Genomic DNA, 13,189 nt, shown 5'->3' on the forward strand with positions numbered 1-13,189 from the left:
CAAGTATTCACATACAAGGAATTTGCCTTGGTGCTCCAAGGCAAAAAGCCAATCCAGTCTCAGTAACTGAACCCTTCTTCAAACAGAAAGTGGATTCTGAACCTAAACGCCACTGAGATGTTGCCTGATCCACTGAGTTTCTCCAGCACTTTGTGTCCATCTTTGGCATAAACCAGCATCTGCAATTCCTTCCCATATGTGGTTCAACACCATTTTCTCTGGAGCAACTGGGAATGAAAACCTAAAAACCAAATGCTAGATATCTGAAATAACAACAGAAAATGCTGAAAACATTCAGCAGGATAGGCAGCTGTTGTGGAAAGTGAACATGTAAACATTTCAGGTCTGAGACCTGTCACCAGTACGTATGTTGGGCTATTTTACTTGATCACATTTGAATAAAATAATCGTTCCACTTCCTGACATAATTTAAAATAATGTTACTAAACTAGACCATTCTTGCAACAGATGTCAAAATGAAATGTCTCACCTGGCATTTGGCTGTTAGAAATATTCAAGGTTATACCTCCGATTACGTTTTGATATCAATAATCCTTTGATGTGTTTTGTACTTTTTAAATCACTTTTCCTTGTTTGTCCATGTAATGATGTTCACATGAGAATACAAGAACCAAAGAAAGCAGGAGAAGGCCACTCAGCCCCTCTAGTCTGACCCACCATAGAGTCATACAGCGTGGAAACAGCCCCCTTGGCCCACCATGCCCACAGCGACCAACATGTCCCATCTACACTAGTCCACCTACCTGTGTTTGGCCCATATCCCTCTAAACCTATCCAATCCATGTACCTTTCTAAATGTTTCTTAAACGTTGCCTCAACTATCTCCTCCGGCAGCTTCTTCCATGTATCCACCACCCTCGGCATAAAATAATTACCCCTCAGGTTCCTATTAAATCTTCCCCCCCCTCACCTTAAACCTATGTACTCTGGTTCTTGATTCCCCTAATCTGGGTAAATGACTGTGCATTTACCCAATCTATTCCTTTCATGATTTTATACACCTCTAGAAGATCACCCCTCATCCTCTTGTGCTCCAAGGAATAGAGTCCTAGCCTGCACAACCTCTCCCTATAGCTCAGACCCTCGAGTCCTGGCAACATCCTCATCAACCTTTCCTGCACCTTTTCCAGCTCAATATGATCATGGCTGATCTATGGTGGCCTCAACTCCTCTTCTCAGCCATTGTAATATAACCCTCCATTCCTCGAATTTTCAAATACTTATCTATCTCCACCTTAAATACAATGGGCTCTCCATCACCCCCTAGGGGTAGACAATTCCAGAGATTCATTACCAATTGTGGTGACAAAACTACTTGCAATTAGTTGGGGAAAAAGTTTCTGCTGACAAAGTAAAGGGTACTCAAAATGTCTTGGGTTTTATCAAACTACGAGTTTAATGCTAGTTCAATTGTCTTTTTGTGATACTTTCATTCAAGATTTCGGAGCATATCCAAGCAATACTTCCGCAAAGCCGATGGTGTGCTGGTGATGTACGATGTTACATCTGAGGTCTCCTTCACAGCCGTAAGGAATTGGATAGCCAATGTCCAGGTAGGAAATTGCCGAGGTTGCCTAACAGATAGTTTCCATCATATAGACAGTTGTTGCTCTTGTGATTCTCAGAATATATTACTTTTTAACATCAATTTCAATGAACAAATTGATGTTAAAACGTAATATATCCTGAGAATCACAAGAGCGACAACTGGATATATTGGTGTTTTGGTGACTGGCCAACTGTGGGATAAAAGCTGATGTTGGAGGGAAATGTGTGTTTGACCTGTACCCTGATTCTGGCTCTCACGTGAAGTGCAATTGTTCTCTTAATTAGAGCCATACAGCGAGGAAACAAGCCCATCGGCCCAATTTGCCCACACTGCCCAACATGTCCCATCTACACTAGTCCCACCTGCCTGCATTTACTTCATATCTCTTTAAACCTAACCTATACATGCACCTGTCCAAATATTTCTTAAACGTTGCGATAGTACCCGCATAAATATCCTTTGTCCTTTGTCATTACGGCTCAGATCGGGACAGACACAAAGGAAATCGCATGGAGCTGTGGTAAGTTTCTCAAACAAGTTGGTTAATTCAAGTCCTTAACAGTACATACTGGGAAATACTCTGAGAGAACCCAAAGTGTTTTCAATGATTCACAGCACCCAAGCCCTTTTATATTCTTGTGACACAATGTGGATTTTACATTTTTGGTATAATTCATCAGTCGCCATGGTTTATTTGCATTCTTTCATCCTTGTTTTCTCCCTCATAGCTTCTCTGAACTTCACCTTTCTGTTCCCATCTCAATTAATTTAAAAAAACATCTGCCCATCTATCTGCCAAATGTGTAGGTGTAATAAAGAACACTTCTTATCTCACGATCTATTTTATTGCCCTTGGCCTGGTTTACAATATTCTACAATTTATTTTATTCCATCTAGCTGTGCCCTATATCCCAAACCCCTCCTAAATCTATTTACTATCTTTTCTAACATGACCTTTAAGTTACCTTCACTATGTTGGCCTCTTTCCCATCATGCTTCCCCACCCAGTATGTATGCTATTGGGGTAAACGTATTAAAATTTGCCCATTTATCTTCTAATTTCCAGCATTTCCTACATCAGCTGGTATTTATCAGCCCTTGGTGGACTGATATTAGAACCTTCAGATTATTTTATGTAGTCCAATTTTTGGATGGCAATTTGTCTGAGATGGTCCACCGGGAATGTTTTGAATCATGATTGTGTTGGTCGAGGGCTGATTTTTGAACAGTATTTCTGTAGGGAATAAACTGCTGCTTACCAGGGATTGTGATTTGTCACCATGTGGCTGTGCAATTCGATGGATGTCCCCCAAAGATTAAATTATGTAGACTTGTGACTTTAGGAATACAGTGCGGAAACATGCCCTTCAGCCCTTCAAATCCACACCGACCAGCCATCACCCCGTACACGAACACTATCCTACACAGCAGGGACAAAGTACAATTTTGCCAAAGCCAATTAACATACACATCTGTACGTCTTTGGGGTGTGATAGGAAACTGGAGAACCCTGGAGAAAACCATGCGGTCACAGGGAGAACGTACAAACTCCGTACAGACAGCACCCATATTGCTGTGCCACCACGCCATACATTTGATCTATTTGAACCTTTTAAATAGCAGTCTGAGTACCATCGGCCAGGAAACAAACTCCGTATTAATGGTACCATAAAACAAAGGCTAACACATCTATTGTGGTTGAAAGTATATCTTTTCCCCTGTTCGATTGATCTTAAATCTAGATTTGAGAATTGGAAATAAAAATGACAGCAGCATTTTCGTGCCTTGTAAAATATTAATATTTTACTCTTCTGATAAAACAGGAAGGAATTGATGAAAGGGCAGTAATTTGTCTACTTGGCAACAAAACAGATGTTCTGAACTCTGAAACGCAAGGGGTGTCAAAAGTAGAAAGTGAAAGGCTAGCAAAGGTAAGTGATTTTAAGTCCAAGATTATATTTTGCCAGTGTTTGATCATGGATGCTGCTTGAAACATAGAAACATAGAAAATAGGTGCAGGAGTAGGCCATTCGGCCCTTCGAGCCTGCACCACCATTCGATATGATCATGGCTGATCATCCAACTCAGTATCCCATCCCTGCCTTCTCTCCATACCCCCTGATCCCTTTAGCCACAAGGGCCACAAGGGCCACATCTAACTCCCTCTTAAATATAGCCAATGAACTGGCCTCAACTACCTTCTGTGGCAGAGAATTCCACAGATTCACCACTCTCTGTGTAAAAAATGATTTTCTCATCTCGGTCCTAAAAGACTTCCCTCTTATCCTTAAACTGTGACCACTAGTTCTGGACTTCCCCAACATCGGGAATAATCTTCCTGCATCTAGCCTGTCCAACCCCTTAAGAATTTTGTAAGTTTCTATAAGATCCCCCCTCAATCTTCTAAATTCTAGCGCGTACAAGCCGAGTCTTGACCATAAGACCAGGAGATACAGGAGCAGAATTAGGCCATTTGGTACATCGAGTCTGCTCTGCCATTCTCTTGCTTCTCCCCGTTACATTTGACACTGTTACTGGGTCTCTGCATTCACTGTAGGGCAGCAACTCTACCGCTGCGCCACCGTACATCTGTGCTGATATATGAAGGAGGAATCGAGGGGAGGGGCAGGGGCAGGGGCAGGGGTAGGCAGATATAAATAGGGGCTTGGAGCCTTGCAGGGAAAAGAAAATCGACACCAAAGAGTAATTGGTGTTCTTTTAACTTTTAATAAATCCTCCTTCCTTATCACAGTAAGATCCAAGTCGTAATTAATTATGTGAAGTCAGCAGTTTAATTTTTTTTATTTAAAAAAAATAAGCTCTTCAGGAATATGGCTCTCCCCCAAACAAAATTACACTTTCAGATTAGAAAGTGTAATTAGAAGAGATAAAGGTGTTTGTACAATTAATTTAAATAGGAAGTAGATTCAGTCTGAGGCCTTAAAGGGGAAGGACAGTCGCTCCTGCTGCCTCGTGCTGTAAATGAAGATTGATGTGTGGAACCTCTTCATTGTAGGCAGCACCCATATCATGGTGGCGCAGCGATAGAGTTGCTGCCTCACAGCGCCAGAGACCCGGGTCCAATCCTGACGATGGATGCTGTCTGTACAGAGTTTGTAGGTTCTCCCCCGTGACCAGCGTGGGTTTTCTCCGGGTGCTCTAGTTTTTTTTTTTCAAGTTCAAGTGAGTTTATTGTCATGTGTCCCTGTATAGGACAATGAAATTCTTGCTTTGCTTAAGCACACAGAAAATAGTAGGCATTTACTACAAAACAGATAAATGTGTCCATATACCATGATATAAATATATACACACATGAATAAATAAACTGATAGTGCAAATAACAGAAAGTGGTTGGTAATAATCAGAGTTTTGTCCGAGCCAGGTTTAATAGCCTGATGGCTGAGGGGAAGTAACTATTCCTGAACCTGGTTGTTGCAGTCTTCAGGCTCCTGTACCTTCTACCTGAAGGTAGCAGGGAGATGAGTGTGTGGCCAGGATGGTGTGGGTCTTTGATGATACTGCCAGCCTTTTTGAGGCAGCGACTGCGATAAATCCCCTCAATGGAAGGAAGGTCAGAGCCGATGATGGACTGGGCAGTGTTTACTACTTTTTGTAGTCTTTTCCTCTCCAGGGCGCTCAAATTGCCGAACCAAGCCACGATGCAACTGGTCAGCATGCTCTCGACTGTGCACCTGTAGAAGTTAGAGAGAGTCTTCCTTGACAATCCGACTCTCCGTAATCTTCTCAGAAAGTAGAGGCGCTGATGTGCTTTTTTGATGATTGCATTAGTGTTCTCGGACCAGGAAAGATCTTCAGAGATGTGCACGCCCAGGAATTTGAAGCTCTTGACCCTTTCAACCATCGACCCGTTGATATAAATGGGGCTGTGGGTCCCCCTCCTACTCCTTCCAAAGTCCACAATCAGTTCCTTGGTTTTGCTGGTGTTGAGGGCCAGGTTATTGCGCTGGCACCATATGGACAGTTGCTCGATCTCTCTTCTGTACTCTGACTCATCCCCATCAGTGATACGCCCCACAATAGTGGTGTCGTCAGCGAACTTGATGATGGAGTTCGCACTGTGGTTCGCTACGCAGTCATGGGTATAGAGTGAGTACAGCAGGGGGCTGAGCACGCAGCCTTGAGGTGCTCCCGTGCTGATTGTTATTGAGGCTGACACATTTCCACCAATACGAACAGACTGTGGTCTGTGGACGAGGAAGTCAAGGATCCAGTTGCAGAGGGATGCGCAGAGACCCAGTTCTGCGAGTTTGGTAACCAGTTTGGAGGGGATGATTGTGTTAAATGCCGAGCTGTAATCAATGAATAACAGCCTGACATATGAGTTTTTGTTGTCCAAGTGGTCCAGTGCGGAGTGGAGGGCCAGCGAGATCGCATCCACCGTTGATCTGTTGTGGCGGTACGCGAACTGCAGTGGGTCCAGGTTTTTGTCGATGTAGGAGTTGATTTGCTCCATGATCAACCTCTCAAAGCACTTCATCACCACCGGCGTTAGTGCCACTGGTCGATAGTCATTGAGGCATGTCACCTTACTCTTCTTGGGCACCGGTATAATTGATGCCCTTTTAAAGCAGGTGGGGACCTCAGACCTCAGAAGTGAGAGGTTGAAAATGTCCGTAAAAACTCCCGCCAGTTGGTCCGCACAGGTTTTTAGAACACGACCGGGTATACCATCAGGACCAGGTGCTTTTCGGGGGTTCACCCCCCCTGAAGGATTTCCTGACATCGGCCTCTGTGACTGAGACTGAAATGCCATCGCAGCGAATGGGGGATCGGGAAGGCACATCAGTATTTTCCCTGTCAAAGCGTGCGTAAAACGCATTGAGCTCGTCAGGGAGTGATGTTACACCGGCATTCGAGCTGCCTCCTGGTTTTGCCTTGTAGGAGGTGATTGCATTCAGACCCTGCCACAGCTGCCGAACATCTGTCTCGTCCTCCAGTTTGGAGCAGGTCCCTTTTGGCCTTTTTGATGGCCTTACCAAGGTTGTATCTGGTCTTCATGTAGGCCACTGTATCATCGGAGGTGAATGCTCTGTGTCTGGACTTCAGGAGAGTGCGGATCTCAAAGTTCATCCAAGGTTTCTGATTGGGAAACACTCGGAAGGTTTTTGTAGGGATGCAGTCCTCCACACATTTCTTTATGAAGTCTGTAACGACTGTGGCATATTCGTTCAAGTCCGTTGCCGAGTCCTTGAACATTGCCCAGTCTACAGACTCCAAACAGTCCTGGAGTTCCTCCCACACTCCAAAGATGAGCAGGTTTGGTGCTTAATTGTCCCTAGTGTGTGTAGGATAGTGTTAGTGTGTAGGGATCGGTGGTCGGCATGGACTTGGTGGGCTGAAGGGCCTGTTTCCACGCTATATGACTGTGACTCTGTGTCTCCATGACTGAATCTGTGACTCCATAACTCTGTGACTGTGACTCCATGAATGACTCCATAACTTTGTGATGTGACTCTGTGCCACTGTGACTCTCTGTGACTCTCTGTGTCTGTGCCTGTGTCTGTGTCTCTGTGTCTCTGTGACTCCATGAATGACTCCATGACTCCGTGACTGTGTGAATCCTTTTCCTTTGAGGGCCTGTCCCACTTGGGCGACATTTTCGGCAACAGCTTGAAAAGAGCTTGTCGCAGCGTGGTCGGGGCATGACGCGGCGTGACACGGAGTGACGCATGTCGATCGCAGTCGCTGAAAAAATCGCAAAGTGGAACAGGCCCTCAATGGAGAACCTATCAATCTCTACTTTAAAATTACCCAATAACTTGGCCTCCACCACTGTCTGTGGCAATGGATTCCACAGATTCACCATCCTCAGGCTAAAGAAATTCCTGCTAATCTTCCTTTCTTTGCATTACTTTGTGTGTGTGTGTGACTTTTTAATAATACAAGTAGTCATAAACTAATATGACAGTAATATATATTGTTAGTAAGTGAGGAAAAACCTCTTTACTTGACAGTAATTAGCTTGGTGAACGCAGTACCACAGCGAGTGGTTTGAGGTAAATACTGTTGATTCCTTTGGGGGAAGGTAGGCATTGTAGCGAGAAAATTACAGTTTCTATGTGTTGAATTCAGTCAAATAAACAGCTTGGGGGAGATTTGAGTGGAACATAACTCGAATGTAGACTGATTGATCGTATGACAGTTGGTGTAGACTGAGTGGTCTAATGGCCTGCTCATTTGCGATGGGTTTTATGTGACAAAGATACTGAGTTTTGAGGGTGAAAGAGGATGACATATCACATTCATATCTCATCAGGTTGAGTCTATTGTATGAGTGGTTGCTTCAGTAGTCCATTTGGATGAGTTCCAGCTCTATCTGAGAATTACAGACCAATTATTTCGAAGAGAGTTGTCAAATGGAACAGAATGAACAGTAACAGGCCCTTCGGCCCACAATGTTTGTGCTGAACATGATGCCATGACCAATTTTTACCTGCCTGCAGCACAGAGTCCATATCACTCCATTCTCTGCATATCCGAATGCCCATACAAAAAACCCTTAAATACCACTATCATATATGCCTCCACCATCACCCCTGACAGCATGTTCCAGGCACAAACCACCCTCTGTGTAAAAAAATTGCCCCACACATCTCTTTTAAACTTTTAAAAAAGCGTTAATCATTTTATGGGATCCTGTATTTGAATTTTACATATATATCATTGATATTTATTTTTTTATTTTTTTTGTAAATGGATACATGTAGGATCACTGAATTCTCAATGATTTGCCACAATCAGTAGTAGCATTTAACACTTTTTATTCAGGCACAATGGCTATTCGGCATCAGAGTAAAGCATTAAAATATTTACTGACATTAACTAAAAACTGAACAAATCACAACTAACAAAACAATGAAACTACAGAGTTGCATAGAAAGGACTAAAGACTGAACATGGCGAGCAGACAAAAGACACGAGACACTTAACTAATAACTTTCACACAGAACACACTACTGGAAACCAGGCTTCCTTATCTATATGGAATGATTAGGATGTATCAAACACCTCGCCCCACCTCGTATCATTGTTCCCAGTTCTGCCCGAGCTCCTATCGGTTGATAGACTCAAAAAGCTGGCGTAACTCAGTGGGTCAGACAGCATCTCTGGAGAAAAGGAATAGGTGACGTTTTGGGTTGAGACCCTTCTTCAGTTGTCCTATCAGTTGTATCCCTAAGTTCACAAGCTGTTCCTTGCCACTGTGTTTAGCAAACCTGTTGCCAAGCAGTTAACGGTCTTTTTTAATAAACTGACCCCCATCAGTTTTCCGCAAGCCCGGCTGCATGGATTGGCCGACCCGAGATACCCAGAACAAGTGTCTGTGGATCTTTCCCTTTTTGCCGTTTTTGAAAATTTCTTTTAATGTAATGTCACTTGATGTTGGATATTATGACATTATTGGAAATAAAATATATCCCTGAATGTCTTGAAAATATAAACACAGTTTAATAATCCATTAGTCTGATTTATTCAATCTTTTACACAACTTGTACATAATGTCCACCACAGATATTATTACCATTTGCCCAAGGTATTTTAGCAATGTATTTATCGGGCAACACTATCACAGTAGTAGAGTTGTTGCCTTATAGCTCCAGAGGCCCGGGTTCGATCCTGACCTTAGATGCTATCTGTATGGAGTTTGCATGTTCTCCCTGTGACCATGTGGGTTTTCACTGGGGGTTCTGGTTTCCTCCCACATTCCAAAGATGTGAGGGTTTGCAGGTTAATTGGCTTCTGTAAATAGTCCCTAGTGTGTCGGATAGAACTATCGACAGGTGATCATTGGTCGGCACGGACTCAGTGGGCCGAAGAGCCTGTTTCAACATTGTACCTCTAAACTAAAATCAGTGGAAGGTAGTTCTATCTCTTTAAAATGGGATTAAAGTTTGCAATGTAAATTATGCAATACCTGTAAAATACTGACTAGCAAACTTCTGTTTCTTTATATGTATTAGGAGTACAATGCAATTTTCTATGAATGCAGCGCCAGATCAGGATACAACATAATGGAACCAATGATGCATGTGGCAAGGTAAATTGTGGCTTATATCCACATTTGAAACATGTTTGCCTGAAACAATAAAACAGCCTGAAATCTGTCTGTTTTCATCAGCTTTGTCATTGGTAAAGAAGTAAAAAGAAGTAAAAACATTATTCAACATTTCATGTCTTCTTGATGTTGAGGCAATGTGTCAAATGTGTCCAGCACTTCCTGCCCTGAAGATGTTAGCGCAAAATGTCAAATGTTAACACTGCCTGACAATTATTTGTAAGCTCGTGACAGGGCAGGCATAGCTGTGGTTTAACATCACATCTCAAAGAGCAAACCTCGGGCAGTGCTGTGCTCCTGATTAGCAGCCCAGAGTGTGTTCTCAGTCTCAGGAGTGGGTCTTGAACGAACCTTCCGATCCATAGGTGAGAGTGCCATGTCTGGGACAAGGCTGACATTTCAAAATAATCAGCATTCCAAGGGCGGAAAAAAATCACCTCATGTTGAAGCCTGGAGTTTTTTGTTGTGAAACTTAAAAAGCAACGCATTATCTTGATCTCTGGAGAATTATTTAAGCTTGAGGTTAAGAAATGGAGGGGGAAGGAATCCATCTGACCAGTTGCTTAAGTTGTTCAGGTGTGTTAAGGATAGGATATTTTGTGCCGTGCAGGCCTCCACCAAACATTGGCCTAGAGAACCTAGTTTATCTTTAGTTCCATGAAGAGCAAAAGCATTTGATTTAATGAAGTGATGATACATTCACCAAATTTGGAATTTGTTTTTAATGTAATAGATAGCTGGATACGGTTTAGTTTTGTTTATTATTGTCACGTGTACTGAAAAGCTTAGTTTGCATGCTATCCAGTCGGAGAAAAGACTATACATAAATACGATCGAGTCGGATAAAAGACAACTATTAGTGCAAAGATATAACACTGAAGTCCGATTACAGATAGTTCAAACGTCTCCAATGAGATAGATAGGTCAGGACCGTATTCTAGCTAATGTGAGGACTGTTTGGTTGCCTGATAGCAGCTGGAAAGAAACTGTTCCTGAATCTGGAAGTATGCGTTTTCAAACTTCTGCATCTCCTGCCTGATGGGAGAGGGGAGAAGAGGGACTGATCGGGGTGAGACTGGCCCTTGATTATGCTGGTGACCTTGCAGAGGCTTTTTGAAGTGTAGATGGAGTCAATGGATGGGAGATAGACACAAAAAGCTGGAGTAATTCAGCAGGACAGGCAGCATTCTGAAGAGAAGGAATGGGTGACGTTTTGGGTCGAGACCTTTCTTCAGAGTAGTCATGAGAAAGGGAAACGAGAGATATTGACGATGATGTGGAGAGATAAAGAACAATGAATGAAAGATATGCAAAACAGTAACAGTGATAAAGGAAACAGGTAATTGTTAGCTGTTTGTTCGATGAAAACGAGAAGCTGGTGCGACTTGGGTGGGGGAGGGATGGAGCAAGAGGGAATTCATATCACTGAGCTGTAAGCTGCCCAAACGAAATATGAGATGCTATTCCACCAATTTGTGTTTAGCCTCACTCTGACAATGAAGGAGACCTTGGAGAGAAAGGTCAGTGTGGGAATGGGAAGGACAATTAAAGTGTTTAGCAACCGGGAGATCAGGTAGGTCCTGGCGGACTGAGCGAAGGTGAGGCTGGTTTTTATGGATGTAAGAAAATTGTATTCATATGCGCCAGTCTTGTCCCTGTGATTCAAACAACATATGGCATCATTAGGAAAATAAAATACCTAAGGCACTTCACGGAGCATCACCAGCCAAAAATATTATAGCAAGCAAAAGAATATATCAGGATAAAAGACGAAAGCTTGATGAAAATGCATAAATATTTAACACTCTAAATGAGGCAAGGGTGGCATGGTGGTGCAGCAGTAGAATTGCTGCCTTACAGCGCCAGAGACCTGGATTTAATCGTGACTAAGGTTACTGACCGTACGGAATTTGTACGTTCACCCCGTGACCGCGTAGGTTTTCTCTGGGTTGTCCGGTTTCCTCTCACACTCCTAAGACGTACAGGTTTGTAGGTTAATTGGCTTCGGTAAAGATTGTAAATTGTACCTAGTATGTAGGAAAGTGCTAGTGTATGTGGATCACCGTTCAGCGCGGGCTTGGCGGGCCGAAGGACCTGTTTACTTGCTGTATCTCTAAACTAAACTAAACTAAAAGTTGGAGAGCATTAGACTGTAGTGTATTTGATCATGTAATTCAAAATGCATTGATATTAGATCATGTGACCTAAGCTGCAGGGATAATGGACAATGAAATTCAAAATGAAAGGCAAATAATTCTATTATGAATCAAGCTATAAAATATACAACTGTTATCTAAATACTCTGGCAATAGTGGAACTTCTTCATCAAAAGGTTCAGGATTTTTTTTTAAATATAGTATTAACCAACCAAATGGCATGTCTTTTTAAAATGTGTTCTGTTGAAATGTATACAAGTAGCGGACTCAGAACAAAATTGTATATTTTTTGTTAAACACTGTATTTAAAATATCCGCTTGCAGATTATTAAGCGAACAGGAAGACAAACAGAGAGAAGATGCCTTGCGCCTTGAAGATGATGTCTGTGACAAAAAAAAAGGCTGTTGTAAATGAAAACGATCAAAGAACAACCACCACTGCCAGAGAAATCAGATGCTTGAATGCATTTATGGCCTTGCTAGACATTTCTGAGCTGTAAGAATTGCTCTGTGCTTCACCACATTTGCCTTGGAAACCCCTTTTCCCCCAAGCCCTTGAGTTTGGTATTAATTTGAGCATCTACAACACAGATTAAACCCTGACACAGGTGATGGAGTTTTGTGTAAGCACGATAATTTTAGAATAAATGTGACTGTATAGACAGAAGCTATAGCACCTTTAACAAATTGTGATAAAATGCCTTGCCCATTCTTGTAGCTGTTGTTTTATGTGGCATTTGTTCATTAATTTACTTTACTTTAGACTTTAGAGAAACAGCGTGGAAACAGGCCGTTCGGCCCACCAAGCCAACGCCGATCAATGATCACCCCCATACATTAGCACTATCCTACACACTAGGGATAATTTACAATTTACAAAGCCAATTAACCTACAAACCTGTACGTCCTTGGAGTGTGGAAGGAAACCGGAGAAAACCCACGTGATCATCGGGAGAACGTACAAACTCCGTACGGAGCATCGGTAGCCAGGATTGAACCCGGGTCTCTGGCGCTTTAGGGCTGCAAGTCTACTGCTGCTTCACTGTGCTGCCAATTTGTGACACTTTGTGTGGTGCAGAGCAGATGCAATCTTGAAGCACACACTAATTGCGGATGCCAAGCACCCTATGGATAGGTTTGCTGAAGCATCAATTTGCTACACGAATATTTATCCAGGCTCAAAATATCTGCATAGAGTTACTTCCTATAGGCCAAGTAGAAAATATATTATCAGAACAATTTTTTATGACAAAATCCATATAATGTGAACAAAATGAAAAATTATTTCTATGAAATTACTTGTTTATATCAAGCTCAGCTTAAAGCCTTGAAGACTCCAGAAAACTGTAGAAAATAACAGATTGGTATCAAATTCTGCTGTATGTT

At 42.5% G+C, this 13,189-nt stretch overlaps 1 protein-coding gene across 1 annotated transcript in view; it reads left to right on the forward strand.

Annotated features, from left to right (window-relative positions):
* The window catches only part of LOC116984793 (EF-hand calcium-binding domain-containing protein 4A-like), a 123,938-nt gene extending 111,291 nt beyond the window's left edge, over positions 1–12,647 (forward strand). Inside the window, exons 15-18 of the mRNA XM_033039171.1 lie at positions 1,460–1,574; positions 3,394–3,501; positions 9,553–9,629; positions 12,128–12,647. Coding sequence (XP_032895062.1) covers positions 1,460–1,574; positions 3,394–3,501; positions 9,553–9,629; positions 12,128–12,218 — 391 coding nt within the window. The 3' untranslated portion in view covers positions 12,219–12,647. The remainder of the gene's footprint in view (positions 1–1,459; positions 1,575–3,393; positions 3,502–9,552; positions 9,630–12,127) is intronic.
* Positions 12,648–13,189: the final 542 nt, after the last annotated feature.

This window comes from Amblyraja radiata, chromosome 20 (assembly GCF_010909765.2).
Source record: "Amblyraja radiata isolate CabotCenter1 chromosome 20, sAmbRad1.1.pri, whole genome shotgun sequence".
In the NCBI taxonomy this organism is placed as follows: Eukaryota; Metazoa; Chordata; class Chondrichthyes; order Rajiformes; family Rajidae; genus Amblyraja; species Amblyraja radiata.